Below are 18,955 nucleotides of genomic sequence, written 5' to 3'. Positions count from 1 at the left end.
AAAAAATGACATAGGCTACTCAAAACTTTTAAAATAATTGCTGTCAAAAGGTTGTTATTATTTGAAATAGAATAAACCTTAAAAAACATTATTATTTAAAATAGAATAAACCTTAAAAAAAACTGATGAAGAGCGGCATTTTAGTTTTAGTTTGTGTTAAATGTTTTATCATTTATTATATTTGTTGTTGATGTTTTCTTAAATATTTATCTTTGATTTAAATTAACGTTTACATGATGATATGTTCCTAGATACTATAACATGTATTAAAATAAAATATTAGATCATATAATCAATGAAATATTACACTCCACTTTCCCGAGGTCGATTAAAAAAATGCACACGTAATTAGATCATGAACACATCTAAGATCAATAACAATAACATGAAAATGACACAAAGACTTTGATGAAACACTTATTAAAATCTTTTATGAAGTAAATTAAAATAAAAAATACTCATTTATACTTTGATGCGTGTGCACACTAAAAAAAATGGACAAACGGGCACGTAGTGTTATATAAAAACAAAAGGTTATCTATACCTATAGATAAAGGGGATACATCCTTTTCGCATGACCTATTTATTTTCCATATTTACCCTTGAGGCAAATTGTTTTTATCTCACACATAAATATAACAGTTTTAACTCAGTTACAATATAATTGGTAGCCGCTGTTAACTAACTCCCAAGCATACCACGTTTCGGTTCTTTGCATACACTTGAGATAATCAGTTTCTGTTCATTTTCAATTGAGATTATTTGATGACTCACTGCCAGGATACCCAAGGATAACCACTAAACACACTTTAATCCAAGTATACACTGATCATGCCATCTATATTTGAAATATAATTCGTCATTAATTTTCTTTGAAAAGTACACTTAGTATACTCAATGGGAATCCTTTGTTTTACTCATTCAACAATTAACAAAGGCAATATACCACTATGAAGGCAAGCCCTTAAACTTCCTCTCTTTTTCATGTCTTTCAAATATTATTTTTGTTATCTCTTTTACTTGGAAAAATATATTTCAAATGAATAACAACCTCAAACTCTCTTATAATTCTTCTCCTTTCTGTTCGATTTATTTTTATTTGTTTTGAAAAATGATCATTTTCATTTTGAATCATTTCGATTTTGAATTTGGTTAAGTTTGATATTTTTAAATTTTCTATTTGGTCATTTTTTTCATGAAGTAACTGCACATGTAACTAAAGCATCTGAAAATCATCTCCCTTTTTTAAGTTTTGTTTTCTAAACATGTAAATGACCATTTCTTTTTTATTGCATATCTTTTTTAAGGTTTTATCTTTGTTAGTTAATTTATATCATGTAAATGATCATTTCTTTTTTATTGCATGTCATGTAAATATCCAAAAACTAACGAAAGAAAGAAGCAAATTTTTAGAATTATATGTTTACATGAAGTTTCTATATAAGGAACATGTCTTGAAGAATTATCATCTTATTATTTATGGTGTTATTTAACATATTAGAAAATCTATACCTATAGATAAAGGGGATACACCTATTTGGAGTGACCTATTTTTCTCCCGATTTTACCCTTAGATTTTTTAATTCATTTTATCCAATAATAATAATATGTGGCACTCATACCATCCTACACTTATGGAACAATTTAACAAAATATTTCACTTTATAACTTCTCACGTTTTTATTCCTGTTATCAAATTTAGTATAACTGCTACAAAATAGGAATAGCAGTTACAACATATAGGAAATGACAGTTTAATTTTAAATAATGGATGCTTAGATTTTTTAATTCTTTTTATCCAATAATAATAATAGGTGGCACTCATACCATCCTACACTTATGGAACAGTTTAACAAGATATTTCTAAATATCAGTGAATGTAGCCTCATACTTAAGGAGCGTCCAAGTAATCACCATCAATACAATCTTCCAACTACTGAACAAGTTGCGACAATTATTGTTGGATGTGATGCAGATTCTATGGATTATGGAAGGGATATTAATGTCATTCGTTGTGATGGAAATCTCAAGAAAGTTCAAGAGACAAAGGGATATTATGATCCTTTGCAATACCATGTATTGTTTCCATTTGGGACGCATGGTTGGGACATCAACACAACAAATTGCAATGGACGAAGAGTGTCATGTCGAGCATATTACAGTCACATGCTTCAGGTAAATTTGGACTAATTTTAGTAGATAATCTACTTAGCTAAGTGTTGTTTAAAAAACTTTACATTTAACACCGACATTTTTTTCAATCAACTGTAGATTCGCCCAAATGATCAATCAATGTTGTTAAATACGGGTCGACTGTTGCAACAATATGTTGTAGACAATTATGTCAAAATTGAATCATGGAGATTAAGGTGGATTAAAGAGCACCAAAGTGATATACGTTCTGAATTGTACCAATGTTTACATGATGCTTTGCATGTTGGTAAAACTAATGCAGCTACAAATTCATATAGCATAAATATACAGTTTTAAATTTTTAATTAGTTGTACTTCTAATGCTAATAATTCATATATTCTAATACTAATGCATTTCATGAATCATCGTAGAGAACATTGGAAAATGAACAATATTGCCATCATCATTTATTGGCGATCGTCGAGACATGACACAACGTTATGAAGATGGCATGGCTATTGTTCTTAATGGCGATAAACCAGATATTTTTATAACAAAGACATGCAATCCTTCTTGGAGTGAGATAAGATCAGAACTTTTGCCTTTTCAAACACCACAAGATCGTCCAGATTTGCTAACAAGAATATTTCGTTCGAAACTTGAGAAATTGAAGGACAATGTTATTAATAAAGGAGTCTTGGGTAAAGTTAAAAGCTACATGTATGTCACTGAATTTCAAAAGCGAGGACTGTCGCATGTGCATATGTTGTTGGTCTTAGAAAGTAACGATAAGTTGTGTGACCCAAAAGATTATGATAGTATGGTAAGAGCAGAAATACCTAAATTAGAATGTGAACCAGAGTTGCATGAAGCTGTTGTAAGACATATGATCCACGGACCTTGCGGCATAATCAACCGAAAGTCTCCATGTATGAAAGACGGACATTGTAAAAAAAGGTATCCCAAACAATTCTTGGATGAAACACGTCAAGGCACCGACTCATATCCCGAGTATAGGAGAAGGTTTGATGAGTCTGTATCGTTAGGTAAAGATAGGTCTGTCGATAATAGATGGGTGGTTCCTTATAACCCTTGGTTACTGTTAAAGTATGACTGTCACATCAATGTAGAGATTTGCAGTAGCATTAAAAGTATCAAGTATCTATACAAATATGTGTACAAGGGCCCTGATCGTGTGGCTATGAAGGTTCATAAAGGATCATACATGGATGAAGTTCAGTAATATGTTGATGCAAGATGGATTTGTGCTCCCGAGGCATTATGGAAAATATTTCGATTCACTCTTTACCGATTATATCCTTTGGTTGAAAGATTGCAGATCCACTTGTCGAACCGCCATCAAGTGCGCTTTTATGATCATCAGCAAATTGCAGATGTGTTAAATAATGAACGCAACTCCAAAACAATGCTCACACAATTTTTTGCATTGAATCTACGAGATCCACAAGCAAGAAAGTATCTGTATAGAGAGATTCCAAAGCATTATTGTTGGAACAAGCGGGATATGGAATGGCATCGTAGGCGATCAACAAGAAAAGTTATCGGGAGAATCTATACGGTATCACCTTCGGAGGGAGATAAGTTTTACTTGCGACTGTTGTTATCGCATGTCACAAGTCCAACCAGTTGGGAATATCTTCTTACAAATAATGGCATGACTTTCAGTACATTCAAAAAATGAGCCGAGGATAGGGGATTTCTAGAGACTGATCATAGTATTCGTGATTGTTTGGTTGAGGCTACGAGTCTCCGAATGCCATATGCTTTACGAAGGTTATTCGTGACAATTTTAATATTTTGTGAACTTACTGATGTTAGAGGCCTTTGGATTGAGTTTTTTACACATATGGTAGAGGATTATCAAACAGCTAATAATGTTGTGGAATCAGACTTAACTAATATGTTGTTGAAGGACTTGAATGAACTCTTAAACCTGCACAGTAAAAAGATTGAAGATTATGATCTCCCATCTTTACCCCCTGATACAATAGACAGAGGTGCAGTTCCAAGTATCATACAAGAGGAGTTAGCGATCGATATCCCCAATGAAGATATTGAATATATTTCTAAGTTAAATAATGATCAAATGATTGCATTCAACACCATTATGAATGTAATTGTTCAAAAACACAGTGGGGTATTTTTTGTTGATGGTCCAGGAGGAACAGGTAAAACATTCCTTTATCGAACATTAATGGCAAGTTTAAGAAGTAGAGGAGAAATTGTCTTAGCAACTGCATCATCTGGTATAGCTGCAACATTGTTACCCGGTGGTAGGACTACACACTCTCGATTTAAGATACCTATTGATATTCAACCGAGTTCCATTTGTGGTATTCAAAAGCAAAAGGATCTTGCAAATCTCATTAGAGTTGTTGTCGCAATAATTTGGGATGAAGCACCAATGACAAACAAAAATTGTTTGGAAGCCTTAGATCGATCATTACAAGACATTTGTAGCAACAATGCTCCATTTGGTGGAAAAGTTCTGATCAGGGGGGGGGGGGGATTTTCGTCAAGTTCTTCCTGTTGTAAGAAAAGGTACTAAGGCATAAATGATCTCAGTGTGTATTGTTCAGTCTCATTTATGGAATCATACCAAGATTTTGCATTTGCGTCAAAATATGCGATCATTGCATGATCAAGAGTTTGCAGAATTTCTTATTCGCATTGGTGATGATGTTAAACCTACCAAACCAGATGACATGGTGAGGTTATCTTTACATATTGCAATCCCATGGGAAGGTGAACATTCCATACAAGTACTTATCCAATATATTTTTCCTAATTTAGAATTGCATGGTTGGGATGCCCCATATATGGTACAAAGAGCTATTTTGACACCAACAAATGATGATGTCCAAAAATTGAATGATATGATTATCGATCAATTTCCAGGAGAAGAACATAATTTATTATCGTTTGACGAGGTTGAAGGAGATAATCATAATTTATACCAGCAAGAATTCTTAAACTCAATTGCACAAGGTAATTTGCCACCATATATTCTAAAGATAAAAAAGGGTGCACCATTGATGTTGTTACGAAATCTAGATCCTAGATATGGATTGTGTAATGGGACCCGGTTATTATGTCGTGGTTTATATATGAATATGTTGGATGTGGAAATCCTGACAGGAAGCAACGCAGGAAAACGTGCTTTTTTGCCTAGAATTAAAATAAAAACATCTGCAAGTGATGGTCTGCCTTTTGTCCTTAGTAGAAAGCAATTTCCTATGCGACTAACTTTTGCAATTACAATAAATAAATCACAAGGACAAACCATTCCAAATGTTGGAATATATCTTCCACGACATGTTTTTAGTCATGGACAGTTATATGTGGCTTTATCCAGGGGTATTTCACAGACTACAACAAGAGTTTTAACCAGGGAAGGAAAATTGAAAGGAGAAGATGGTGACTACATAAAAAATGTAGTCTACAAACAAATTCTTTTATCGCACCCGCAGGTATTTATCTCACTATTATTATGCAATAAATTTTAGATAACAGACTTTGAAGATAAATGGAACACATGGTAGGATGAACAAAGTATTTCATCCATCGACAAATTCGACAATTAGGTGTATTTATCTTTTCCGTAATATGTATAAAAAAATTCTTGCACTTTCATCACTCTTTCAGTAACATTTTTATCATCCTCATTGAAACAGGTCAAGCGTTTGAAAATTTACTCCATCGGTTGGAGCTCCACAGTGATAACAGATAAAACACAACTTTGGAAAATGGTGAAAAGAGAAATAATATCTCAAAGGATGGAGAGGTTTTTATTTAATTCATTTAAGAATATATTTACTCCAGATTATTTTTGAATGCATGAATTTAACTGCTATTTGTGGTTTATGTAAATAAAACCATATATATTTACTAAGTCCATTGTTTTCCTTATTTACCAGAATCCAGGTAATTCATAAACAAGTCATAATTGTTGTTCTACCAAATCTAAACTAAAACAAAGTATCTCCATTCTCCAGGTATTATTTGTGTCAAAATAAACCATATTATATTCAAACAAGTCAAGTGTTCTGAATGTATTTCTTTTATAATATGAGATTTCGTCATGTATTTGTAATTTTTTAAATCTCAAGAGCGCATTGATAAAGGGATGTACGAAGAATTGATTCGAATCTTTATAAGGTAAGCAAAAACTTGATTACACTACTTACTATTAATTTTACTATCTTTTTCGATAAAAAATTTCTAATTTTAGAGTCTTACATTTTTTCTTTACTACGGAAAACAATTGCAGGGAAAAAGAAAATACTTCGAATAGAGATTTCATGTTCGGCATTCCTCTTAAAGAACGTCATTGATTACACAGTATCAATATTACTTTGCATGCTTCGATATAATTTTGAATATCTTTATTTACCATTTTCAAAATGTAATAATATTATTTTTAATGCGACCTACAGTAGAAACCTCATAAAAAGAAAAAAAAATATTTATTTTTCTCTGCTGTGCGCATTAAAACAAGCGGGCAGACGGGCACGGGAGTGCCCGTCTGAACGCTAGTATATATAGTGGAAATGTACATTCCCATCGGTTAAAAAATCTTGTGAGCGGTTATGTATTGACGGTTAACTAATTAGGACTTTGATTTGCCACTTAATTGTGTTGAATGTTAAGATGTAAGCCGTCTTTTTTTTTTATTTCAAATCCAAATCTTTTTTTCTTGTCATATTTAACTTTTTTAAACTCTATATTTGAGCATGTTTTCCATGCCTTACTTTTGTAGCACAATTATTTGAAGTTACATTGCAAATTGGATAAATTGTTGTACGCAATAACTCTACCTCCAAATTATTTAAAAATAGAATTTAATTGATATACACCGACCGTGTAAAGATTTTTTATATTATCAGTTAATCACAATCACTAATTTATTTAAAAGATTTGATTTTTATTTTAAAAAAATTTAAAAATAATTCAGACGGATGATTGTGATGCATTGACAGTGTAAAACTTTTTACACTGGGAGTGCATAACAATTAATCTCTTAAAAATAACACTATAAATAATATATTTTATAATAAATTTTTCACCTCAAACATAGACCAAATGTATTTAAAGAATATATGTTCAAATCCAAACAACTATATTTTAATAACTTTGAATTTTTTAAATATTTTTTATATATGACCTACCTCCGTTGAGTTGATAATCGATAGAAAAATTATTAAGGGATACACTTTCAAATCTCAATAACTTCATTTTAACAATTTTCCTTCTTGATGAAACCATGTTGGGCAGCCTGTCATGACCCATGACGCCCGTCATGGTGTCTAGAACCCACGATTTCCAGTTTGTTTCTAATTTATCAGTAGTTTTTTCTAGGCAATTTTCCTTCATTTTATACGTATTTGAGTGGAGCCAACTGCTAATTAGTGCTACAGGGAGTACGTCAAATATACTGTAACACATTGTGAGGAAATCCAAGCTTTATTTTGTTCCAAAAATTACTCTAAAATTCTGTTTTATGCAAGTTCAAGTTTCTATTATATTCTTCTACTACAGTTATTTCCTCTGCAACATTTTACTTTGTTGTTGCTGTATTGTTGGATCAAAAGTCTCTTTTCGAAGCATTCTAAAATTTGAATTTATTTATCTCAATTTCCGTTTCTATTTTAAGGTTTTCATGATGAATGTTATGTATTAGAGTCCGAGACACGAGAGCTGCATACCGACAGACCTCATGCGAATTGTGTAAGTATTAATTGTAACGAGAATATAAGTTTATGTTTTACAATTTCTGTTTTAAAAAGGAATGACGATTTCTAAGAAAGTAAGAATGCACGGATACCGTTTATTGCACTAAAAGGGTATAAATAGTATCCGACTTGAAGATTTGAACGATTAGTTTTGTGATTGCAAAAGTGTACCTGAATTAATCGAGAGATTACTCTAAATTTGCAAAAGGTCTCTAAACTTGCAATTCATGATGTGAAAGTAGACGGTTTGCAGGTTTAGATTCTGGTGACGCGCTAGCAAAAGTGGACGTTAATACTAGTTTTAGTACTTTCTACAAAAATCATAATTATAACCGGTACAATAACTCGTACGAGTGAAGTTGGGAGACAAGAATGAGTGTCTTAGAGTCTTTCTTTTAATATTAAAAAAATATAATTATTTACCTTTTTCGCGAAAATAACTAGTTTTTATATATCCTTAGATACACATAGAATAAATAGAGAAACGAAACTAGATCATTGGTGTCTGAGGATGAAAATCTTTGTATTACTTCGATATAGACGTATACTTGCAACCTATCAAGTTTTCGACGGCGTTTTCGGGGACTAATTTTTCAATATTGAAATTATGTTGTTTTGTCGTTTGGATTAAGGCAATTTTTTGTTTTTATTATTTTTCTTATTTTTCTCGTTTTTCGGTTGTATGCAAGAACGCCGGGAGCTTAGGCACTCTTGTTGAAACAATTAACTAAATCGAGCATTATTTCCATGAAAGACATCGATTACTTCAAACCTAACAAGCCAAGGCTGAACATGATAATCGCTCGCTTAAAGAGTACGTAGTACCTATAAGACCCCAATTTTGAACATAAGTCCCTCATGTTATCTCATCATTTGCATTCGAGGACTAATTTTTCAATATTGAAATTATGTTGTTTTGTCGTTTGGATTAAGGCAATTTTTTGTTTTTATTATTTTTCTTATTTTTCTCGTTTTTCGGTTGTATGCAAGAACGCCGGGAGCTTAGGCACTCTTGTTGAAACAATTAACTAAATCGAGCATTATTTCCATGAAAGACATCGATTACTTCAAACCTAACAAGCCAAGGCTGAACATGATAATCGCTCGCTTAAAGAGTACGTAGTACCTATAAGACCCCAATTTTGAACATAAGTCCCTCATGTTATCTCATCATTTGCATTGACTTTGGGATCACACCTTTGCATCCTCCTTACCCCTCATTCACTGGGTTTTCATTGGGAGAGATCACCAGGAACTATTTGATGTATCATACTTTATTTTCTCTTGTTCACTAAGCAAAATACCAAAAATATGTCTATGAGTAGCTTTGTTTCTTTTGTAGGTAGTGTGTGTGTTCACTTGTGCCTCATCAAGCTCACAACTAGGGTTTGAGACCCTCAATGCAAAGATAAAGTCATGGAAAGATTCACATTGGCTCTAATCATCATATATGGATCCCCATGTTCTTCATTTGTCAATTTGAGCAAGAATTCATCAAGAGATTGAAGCTTGTTTGCCTGGGAAATCCTAATTCATTTGGGTATCTTGTGTGACCTCCTCAGCAAATTTCTTCACCAATTGGTCAAAGATATCAAGGTATACTTTATTATACATCATTTCAAGCATATATGATCATCTATGAGTCCCAAAGGTCAAGATAACTTCAAGTTTACAAGTTGGTTTAAGAAGGTTGACCAGAGAAAGTCAATTGGTCAAAATTGGGGTTCCCTAGAACCTATATCCTACAATTTTGTCATATGAAAATTATTCCAAGAGAAACTTTACTCTTTATGACATTCCAAACAACTTTCATGTTGACATCAAGAGCTAGTTTTTCTTGGAAAGTCATTTTTTATGATGAAATATTATATGTCATTTTGTCTGTGCCCAAGTTAGAAGGTCAACTTCCAAGGACCATAACTTGCTCAATTTTTATGATATTAAGTCCATCCAAGTTTCATGTTTAATTTAAAGATTTATTATCCAACTTTAATTCTTTGAGAAATGTCAAATTCAACTTGCAAGGGCATGTTCAAAGAGGAAACATTATAGGTCATTTTGGGCCATCATCATTGAATGAGTAATTTTCCTCAACTTCTAAAATCCATAAATACCTCATGGAAAATCCAAATGATGTCAAATTAGTTACCAAATTGAAGAGTAATGGAAGAGCTACAACTTTTGTGAACAAACCGTTTTCATTTGGAGCTCATAACAAAAGTTATTCAAGGTGGAAGAAGTGGTCATTTGACTTGGTACTTAGAAAATTTTCAACCATGTTTGATTTCTCCTACTTCCACCTTAAAATTCATCATGATCCAAGCTCCAAATGGAAACGTATTCAACATAAAAGTTGTTCCCTTTGATGTCACCTTTCCTAATTCAATGCCCATGCACCCATGCACATCATTGCTATTTTTGACATTTTTTGGATTGGTGTTGAAATGAATCATGTAGCCTATAAATACAAGTTCATTGCTTCAGAAATGATACACACACATTGCCCAAGCCTTGCTGTCATACGGTGAACTGGACCTTATTGGATTTGTAATCGCAATGTCGCGGTTAGCAAGAGTCGCCACCGACTTTTCTTTTATCCCATAAGGAAAGGCGGAAAAGAACAGGAAAGACCTTAATTTTAAATTCTTAGGTTCGGGAGGTACTTTATACAAAGGGAAGGTATTAGCACCCTTTGTATCCATGGTTATCCATGGGCTCTTAATTGCTCAATCATTTATGTTTTCCTTGTTTGAAAAAAGTGGTTGAGAAATGTATGAAAAATGTTTTGAAAACGAGAATTTAACTTTGTAATGATTCTTGCATGAATGTATACAAAGTGGTTATCTCGTATAGTTTTTTGAAAGTAGTTTAGAAAAATATAACTCGGCAATGATCCTAGTACGGATGTATGCTAAGTGGTGATTTTCTAAAAAAAGATGTTTGAAAGGTGTGAGGTGTGAAAAGCATTTTTTTTGTTATGAATGAGCAATTAAGGTTATACTTGTCCGAGGTCTTTCCGGGCATTTCCTATCCTTATGAGGGTAAAACTGTCCTTACTATTGAGAAGTAAGTAGTTTTATCCTTGGGATGTAGAAGGGTCATCGTAGGGTCATTGATAGGTCACTGAAGGCAACAGTTGTGAGGATACCTTAGCATTCGAAGGGACGATCATCATTTAACCGTAGGCTACACCGAAGGGTCATCGCGGGACAAAATTGTATTTTCGAAGGCAACATCCGAGGGACCATGATTTATTTTATGATGATTTAATCGAAGGGCCATTGCTAAGTGTATCCCCCCATTCGCGGGACATGACCATTATACCGTAATACCGTAAGGCAGCAAAGAGAGGTCCAAGATCACTTATTTAAAGGTCATATTTTAAAGTCAATTAAGTAATTAAGTCCATACTAAAATCAAGGCATTAAAATTAATACATTAAAATTAATACATTAAAATTAAGACATTAAAATGAACACATTAAAATTAATTAGGCCACTTAGGGTGAGTCTCCACAAGGGTATCCCACAAATAAAGTGGGAGACCTAAACAGCAATCTTTTCCTGGGACATATGAACCTTTGCAAAATTCAGCAAACGGGTTAGAATACCAAATCAGGGTGCAATCGAGAGTTGCACCAAAGTAATAGGTAAACAAAGCATGGTTATGATAAAACAGGTCAGATGGGCAAAGATCAAAATAGGACGAAGAACAGCGGCATCCATTACAACAATTCAAAGTATCCAGGCATACTTAAGTTACATGCAAAGCCTCAAATATATTTATGAATCTCAATTATGATATCACATGTGAATTAGGAACATAAAGCGATAATAGTAACGCAAACCTGTTTGCAATTGAGTCGCAACCTTGAATTGGCCGATCGGATAGAATTGAGCGGAGGTGACCTTGCTGCCGCCGTAAGATTAGATTCGGTAAAAAGGCACACAATAGTTTCCGTTGTAGAAACTATTGTGCGAAAAGAATTAACTAAATACCAAAAGGGAATCCGGAATTGCAAAAGAAATAGTGTGGCACTTGTAAAACACAATGCCTAAGCTGCTGGAAAAGAAGAAAAAATGCAAAGGCGAAAACGGCAAAGGAAAAAGAATATCGGAAAAAGCCCCTCCTTTTAGGTTTTCAAGGCGGCTATTTATATTGTTGTCATTAGGTCATGCCTGCTGCCAAAAAGGTCTTCAACACGTACGTGGATATAGGGCCCAACGGATCTTCAAGTCTCCGAAGCGTTGCCTGCGCCCACAAAGTAGGGGAATGGTGTGACGTTCGTCACACCATGTGTGACGCCCGTCACAGGGGTGTGCGAGGCGTGACGCTCGTCACAGCCTCTGTGACGCTCGTCACAGATGCCACACCCGTGTTCTTGTACTTTGGGTTGGGCTTTGCTGTTTGGTTCGTTTTCTTTCCTTTTTGCACCCCTTTTCCTCCGCTTCCAAATATACCACTTTCATATTATCACTAGGTGAGCGTGTAGCGAGTAGGCCATTTTGGGTCATTCGCGAGCTGGGCCTTTGTTCCTTTAAGTGTCATAAAAATGGGTCGGAGCGCCCTGAAATGTCTTGAAATATTAATGGGCAAATTTTGGGGTATGACAGCTGCCCCTGTTCAATATTCTTGAACCGAGAGAGTAGAATGGTATGTGTCGTTCGTGGTCTAGAGGTGAAAGATTATTGAACACTAGAATGCCCCAAAATTTTGCACTTGCCAATTAGTCTTGGTGGAGATGGGCTTAAAGATGCCATCCAGGTAGAGGAGATTTCCAGATTGCGTCGTACGTTAGACAATGTCTGAAGACATGGATGTCATACCGGGTCATACGCTAGATCGTATAGTGAATCATCCATCATGCTGTTGACTTCGCTGGGGAGTCAGAGTATGCTATATACTGCTGGGGATAAGGGATCAGAATGGGTCATACACTGGACCGTATCTGAATACCAGAGTGAGCTGTTCGTTAGGCAGATGACTTTGATGGGGATGAAAGATCAGAACGGATCGTACGCTAGATCGGTTCTGAGTTGCAGAATGAGCCGTCCGTTAGGCTGAATCTGCTTGAAGAGGGAGTAGTCGTATACCAGACTACCATTCAGGAATGTACCTGTCCGAAGGTAGCACCTGAGCAAGGGAGTAGCCGTATACCAGACTACCATTCAGGAATGTACCTGTCCGAAGGTAGCACCTGAGCAAGGGAGTAGTCGTATACCAGACTACCATTCAGGAATGTACCTGTCCGAAGGTAGCACCTGAGCAAGGGAGTAGCCGTATGCCAGACTACCATTCAGGAATGTACCTGTCCGAAGGTAGCACCTGAGCAAGGGAGTAGTCGTATACCAGACTACCATTCAGGAATGTACCTGTCCGAAGGTAGCACCTGAGCAAGGGAGTAGTCGTATACCAGACTACCATTCAGGAATGTACCTGTCCGAAGGTAGCACCTGAGTAAGGGAGTAGCCGTATACCAGACTACCATTCAGGAATGTACCTGTCCGAAGGTAGCACCTGAGCAAGGGAGTAGCCGTATACCAGACTACCATTCAGGAATGTACCTGTCCGAAGGTAGCACCTGAGCAAGGGAGTAGTCGTATACCAGACTACCATTCAGGAATGTACCTGTCCGAAGGTAGCACCTGAGCAAGGGAGTAGTCGTATACCAGACTACCATTCAGGAATGTACCTGTCCGAAGGTAGCACCTGAGCAAGGGAGTAGCCGTGTACCAGACTACCATTCAGGAATGTACCTGTCCGAAGGTAGCACCTGAGCAAGGGAGTAGTCGTATACTAGACTACCATTCAGAAATGTACCTGTCCGAAGGTAGCATCTGAGTAAGGGAGTAGCCGTATACTAGACTACCATTCAGAAATGTACCTGTCCGAAGGTAGCATCTGAGAAGATGAAGGTTTAACTTGGTCGTACATTAAACCGTACTTGAGTTGTTGAAGATCAGAGTGGATCGTATGCTAGATCGTATCTGAGTTGTTGAAGGTCAGAATGGATCATACGTTAGATCGTATCTGAGTTGAAGGGGTCATATGTTGAGCCGAATCAGGATGAACCGTACGCTAGGCTATATCTGATAGTATTTGTATATGTTGTATTGGCGATAAATGTCTGGGATGGGCTTATAGATGCCATCGTTGGGAGGATGTCAGAATGAATGTTGACATGGAGTATATCTGAAAGGTGTAGTTGAATCCTGAATGTAATTGATACAGATGCCCGTCTGAATGGACCTTTGTTTTGAGTGTATCAAGAGGATAATTAACCTGAAAAATAAAGTTAGCTTCATGCCATGTCATGATGCATGAGATGCAAATGTTGTATGCATGCGTGGGCTGTGAAATGATGTAATGAGTGAATTATGCGTCTGAAATAAATGCGAGCATTGTGTGCATGTATATGTTATGAAATGATGTAATGTATATGATGCGGAATGAAAATTGTATGTAGGTATGTGATGTGAAATGATGTAATGAATGCACTATGCGTCTGAAACGTTCTTCCAGGGGACTCTACTGGGGGAATAGATCTCAGTCTTCTGGTCGGAGATATTTGTATTGACGACCCTTTCTTAGCTGGGGGATACTTGATTTCTGTCTGACGATGGAACCACTCAACAGAGCCTGGCTGGGGATGGAAGAGATGACCTGTCTATCTGGTGGTGCCGACCTCTTCTGGGGAATAATTGGCGTTGCCGGGGAATAGAATTAGCAACGAATTCATTGGGAAGCAGGGTTAGACCTTATCCACGATCCTGAAGTCTCTTAGTAACTGCCATTACTATTCTAGGCATGTATTTTTGGTAAATATTGATCATATTCAAATGCATAAGTCAATTCAAATTAAATCAATGGACATTTACGCAAACAAAACAGAAAAAGTGAAAACAAAAGCATCTTTTTTGGAGATAAAATTGTATTGATTTTGAAAGAGGGCCCATAAACAGGCAACTTGTGTAAGGGAGACAGAAATCCTAGTAAGAGGAAATTGCCGAAAACAAAGAGAAAGCTATGTGGAAGAAGTCCTATTGATTTTAAGCCTACTACTGTCATTATGTCTTCGAGCATCTCATCCCTTGCTGTCGGATAGAAGTGATTGGCTTGGTCAGTCCCTCGAAACTTGGGTGAAGCTGACAGAGAACGGGGCATAGTCATACGCTTTAATCCCTAATTTTTGCCTGGACCGCCTTTTCAGGTTTTCAGTCCACCAGGATACCCTTTTTTGCCCAAGCCGCCTTTTCAGGTTTTCGACTTGCCGGGTGTACATTTTTTTTTATATATCCCTAATTTTTGCCCGAACCCTTTTGGTTCGCCGGGATGCCCTTACTTTTGCCTAGGTACGTCGACCTAGCGGGTCTCTTTTATGCGTAGTATTTTTTTAACTATGTCCGCGTTCACAGGATGCGGGAAATCTTCGCCGTCCATTGTAGCAAGCATCATGGCTCCACCAGAGAATACCTTCTTAACTACAAATGGCCCTTCGTATGCGGGAGTCCATTTGCCCCTGGGATCACCTTGTGGTAGGATGATGCGTTTGATTACCAAGTCGCCAATTTGATACACTTGTCTCTTGACCTTTTTGTTGAATGCCCTGGTCATGCGCTTCTGATATATCTGCCCGTGACATACAGCCGCAAGTCTCTTCTCACCCATCAAATTTATCTGATCGAGTCGAGTTTGAATCCATTCATCCTCATCTAAGCCTGCATCTTTCACAATTCTTAGAGAGGGAATCTGAACTTCCACTGGTAAGACGGCTTCCATTCCATAGACTAAAGAGAACGGAGTTGCCCCTGGTCGGAGTACGCAACCATGAAGAGCAAGAGGTAACATCTCATGCCAGTCTCTGTACGTTATGTATGATCTTCTTGATATTCTTATTAGCAGTCTCCACGGCGCCGTTCGTCTTTGGCCGGTACGGAGAAGAGTCATGGTGCTTTATTTTGAACCGCGTGTAGAGTTCAGTTTAGTACCATTATCAGTGATAACTCTCTCAGGAGACAGCAGGTTTCTCAAGTAGATATTTGATAGAATCCATCTTAGAAATCAATAAAGTGGTATGATTCAACATAAACTGTCTTAGTCGGCGAACAGCCTAGGCCAAAGCGTAGCAAGCTTTCTCGAGCCGTGAGTATCCTGTTTCACAGTCGGTACCTTTTGCTAAGGCAGTGTATGACATGCTCTTTTCGACCAGACTCGTCATGTTGCCCCAGCCCACCTTATTGAATTTTCTAACACGGCCAAATACATGATTAGAGGTCTTCCTTCAACTGGTAGCATTAGAATTGGAGGTTCTTGGAGATATTTCTTGATTTTGTCATTCATCATTCCATACCATCTCTTGATTTTTATTTTTTTAGTAATTTGAAGATGGGTTTGCAGGTAGCAGTCAAGTGTGGAATGAATCGGGCAATGTAATTCAAGTGTCCCAAGAAACCTCTGACTTCTTTCTTGTCTATTTCAGTACCCATTGCAATTTCAATTGATTCCTCCTGCGGCTGTATGGTCTTTTCTTCTTGTAGTAACAGTCTGGCAAGTTCTCCAGGGACTTTACAACCTTCCTCACTTCCATCCTCGGCTTGGTAGATCGGATTTTCAAAGTCATAATGAACAGTAGTAGAACTATTATCAACAAGATCCAGAGTGGATATGGGTCGACAAATTGTTACGTGGGTGTGTGCAAGAAAACATAGCTTGTTTGAAAAATGACAGGAAAGATAAAGAGCGCAATATTTGAATGCAAAAAGTCCATTGATTTATTGAATATGAATATGCTTATGAAAATGACAAAACCCTTGAAAAATTAGCTATTATGCCCCGGGCCTAGACACAATGCTTTGAAACACTAAAATAGCAATAACAATTACTCCTGACTAGAGAAAATCGGGATAGTGTCTTCAGCCTTCCAATTATTGAGTCCATCATCAATTATTGGGAGAATCCAGCTATCCAAGTCACAACCGTTATCAGTATCCTCCACAGCATTGACAGTTTTGTCATGATTAGGCAGAGGGGCAGTGATGACATTAGGAGTCTCCGGAGGCTCGAACTCAATTTCCCCAGCATCGATCATGTCCTGAATCTTGTTCTTCAACAGCCAACAATCATTTGTATCGTGCCCGGGGCTATCGGAGTGATATGCACACCTGGCATTGGGATTATAACGAGGCGAAGTAGTGTTGACATTTGCAGGAGGACCTCTGAGAGTGATTAAGTTTACCTTTAGCATACTTTGCAGTGCTTGTGCTAAAGTCATATTGAGCTTGGTAAACTGCCTTCTTGGTCTGTCTGGTCTTTGCTGGAAGTTTTGAGCTGGCGGGGCGGCAATTGTAACTGCCCCAACAGTATGGTCACGATTCTTCTTGTTATGCTTCCTTTCACTGTACACAGCATTTGATTCATTCTTTCCCTGATAGGACTTTTTGGTGCTTGCAGAAGTAGTTGCCTGTATCTTTCCACTTCGAATGCCGCTCTCTACCCGTTCACCTGTCAGTATAAGTTCAGTGAAACCTGATGAAGAACTTCCCAGTAGATGGCTGTAGAATGGGCCAGTCAGTGTACCCATGAACATGTCCACTAACTCTCGATCAGTCATAGGGGGTTTGACTCTGCCAGCCAAATCTCTCCATTTCTGAGCATACTCTTTGAAGCTTTCTTTAGATCCCATGGCCATATTCTGCAACTGTAGCCGGGTAGGTGCTAACTCAGAGTTGTACTGGTAGTGCTTGTAGAAAGCTGTTGCTAAATCAGTCCAGGTGCGGATGTCAGAGCTCTCTAGCTGATAATACCATTCCAACTGAGTGCCAGACAGACTTTCTTGGAAGAAATGGATCCACAGTTTCTTATCAGTGGTGTGCGGCTGAATCTTTCTCACATAAGCCCTTAAATGCATTTGAGGACAGGATGCACCATCGTACTTAGTGAAAGTGGGGATTTTGAATTTGCGGGGAATGGTCACATCGGAGACCAGGCCCAAACTTTCGAAATCCAGACCAGGCGCCTTCTGACCTTCCATGGCTAGCATGCGTTCTTCCAGCAATTTGTACTTATCATCTCTTGGAGAGTACTGTTCATTTTCATAGTTCTCATCGTCATCCTCAGGGTTGGAGAAATCAGCATTCTCTTCCTCTGAGTCATTCTCCGCCCCCTCTTCTGGACCATTCGGGATTCCAAATTTGATTCCCGTAGCCTGTCCTTTACGCCTTCTTCCCGGGTTAATGAAACTCACGGCTTTCTTGTCTTTCTTCTTTTCGAACAACAGAGCCTTCAGTTCTTCCTGCCCCTTGGATAAGCTTAGCATCATCTCCTTGAATTGAGCATTCTGAGTCTGGAGATCCTTGACAGTTTGTTCGAGATCCATTTTTCTGTTTGCAATGAAGACCGTGAGAACATTGAACTTGTAGAATACCTGTTATGCAATGTTATGCTATGCAATGTATGAAATGTTTTCAAGGACTTTTGGAATTTAACTTTGCGTAAATCACCAACAAGAGAGAAATGTTTATCGCTAATTTCTTTGATCAATGTTCATTACAAAAGGAATGATAATAAAAATACAATGAAAGCTCAAGTCTCCCAGGGGCGACTTCTTTTTGGGCGAAGATACGCATTGAGTCTTCGTTCCTCATTAAGCTGACTGGTAAGTTCTAACACTTTCTTCCTTTCTGCGACGAACTGAGTCTCGAAAGTATCCCTTTCTTCTCTCAACTGGATCCAGGATCTCTTTAGTTCCTCAATGTTGGTAGGCATATCTGGATAAGGAATGATCTGAGGAAAGTATCCAGCTTCAGGTTCGACAATCTGAGGTCCGATTGCAAGATATGGCATGACAAGTTCACGAGCTCTGGCGCGTACCCATCTGAGATAAGGTTCCATAGGAATAGAATTTTTCTGTCCTACCGTACCTCTCTTCACCATGCCCCAAGCTCGTACAAATCTTTGACAGTGGCCTTGGGAATCGTTGTCATAGTCGAACACAATGCCTTCGATGATCATTTCATGTGGGCCATCTCTTCGAGCACAACCAAACTGTCGCAGAGCCAAAGCAGGATTG

At 37.2% G+C, this 18,955-nt stretch overlaps 3 protein-coding genes across 3 annotated transcripts; all 3 read left to right on the top strand.

Annotated features, from left to right (window-relative positions):
• The first annotated feature begins 1,839 nt into the window (after window positions 1–1,839).
• On the top strand, window positions 1,840–2,490 carry LOC127123380 (uncharacterized). The gene is made up of 2 exons (XM_051053600.1): window positions 1,840–2,175; window positions 2,272–2,490. The coding sequence occupies exons 1-2, from the start codon at window positions 1,840–1,842 to the stop codon at window positions 2,488–2,490; spliced, it is 555 nt and encodes a 184-aa protein (XP_050909557.1).
• Window positions 2,491–2,621: 131 nt separating this feature from the next.
• LOC127123379 (uncharacterized) lies at window positions 2,622–3,377 on the top strand. The gene has a single exon (XM_051053599.1). It carries the CDS (start codon window positions 2,622–2,624, stop codon window positions 3,375–3,377), a length of 756 nt encoding a protein of 251 aa, XP_050909556.1.
• Window positions 3,378–4,001: 624 nt separating this feature from the next.
• LOC127123378 (uncharacterized) lies at window positions 4,002–6,489 on the top strand. Its single transcript, XM_051053598.1, has 5 exons — window positions 4,002–4,640; window positions 4,735–5,625; window positions 6,073–6,079; window positions 6,265–6,313; window positions 6,426–6,489. The coding sequence occupies exons 1-5, from the start codon at window positions 4,002–4,004 to the stop codon at window positions 6,487–6,489; spliced, it is 1,650 nt and encodes a 549-aa protein (XP_050909555.1).
• The last annotated feature ends 12,466 nt before the right edge of the window (window positions 6,490–18,955 follow it).

Source organism: Lathyrus oleraceus, chromosome 2 (genome assembly GCF_024323335.1).
Source record: "Lathyrus oleraceus cultivar Zhongwan6 chromosome 2, CAAS_Psat_ZW6_1.0, whole genome shotgun sequence".
Classification (NCBI taxonomy): domain Eukaryota; kingdom Viridiplantae; phylum Streptophyta; class Magnoliopsida; order Fabales; family Fabaceae; genus Lathyrus; species Lathyrus oleraceus.
Note: the sequence above shows the minus strand (reverse complement) of the source record. Positions and strands in the feature narration are given on the sequence as shown.

Excerpts from the sequence above, each read along its gene's own strand:
- LOC127123380 (XM_051053600.1), top strand. The coding sequence starts at position 1,840 with ATGGAACAGTTTAACAAGATATTTCTAAATATCAGTGAATGTAGCCTC. Across the intron at positions 2,176-2,271 it reads ATTACAGTCACATGCTTCAG|ATTCGCCCAAATGATCAATC; the intron begins GTAAATTTGGAC and ends AATCAACTGTAG.
- LOC127123379 (XM_051053599.1), top strand. The coding sequence starts at position 2,622 with ATGACACAACGTTATGAAGATGGCATGGCTATTGTTCTTAATGGCGAT.
- LOC127123378 (XM_051053598.1), top strand. The coding sequence starts at position 4,002 with ATGGTAGAGGATTATCAAACAGCTAATAATGTTGTGGAATCAGACTTA. Across the intron at positions 4,641-4,734 it reads ATGCTCCATTTGGTGGAAAA|TCTCATTTATGGAATCATAC; the intron begins GTTCTGATCAGG and ends TGTATTGTTCAG. Across the intron at positions 6,314-6,425 it reads TTGATTCGAATCTTTATAAG|GGAAAAAGAAAATACTTCGA; the intron begins GTAAGCAAAAAC and ends AAACAATTGCAG.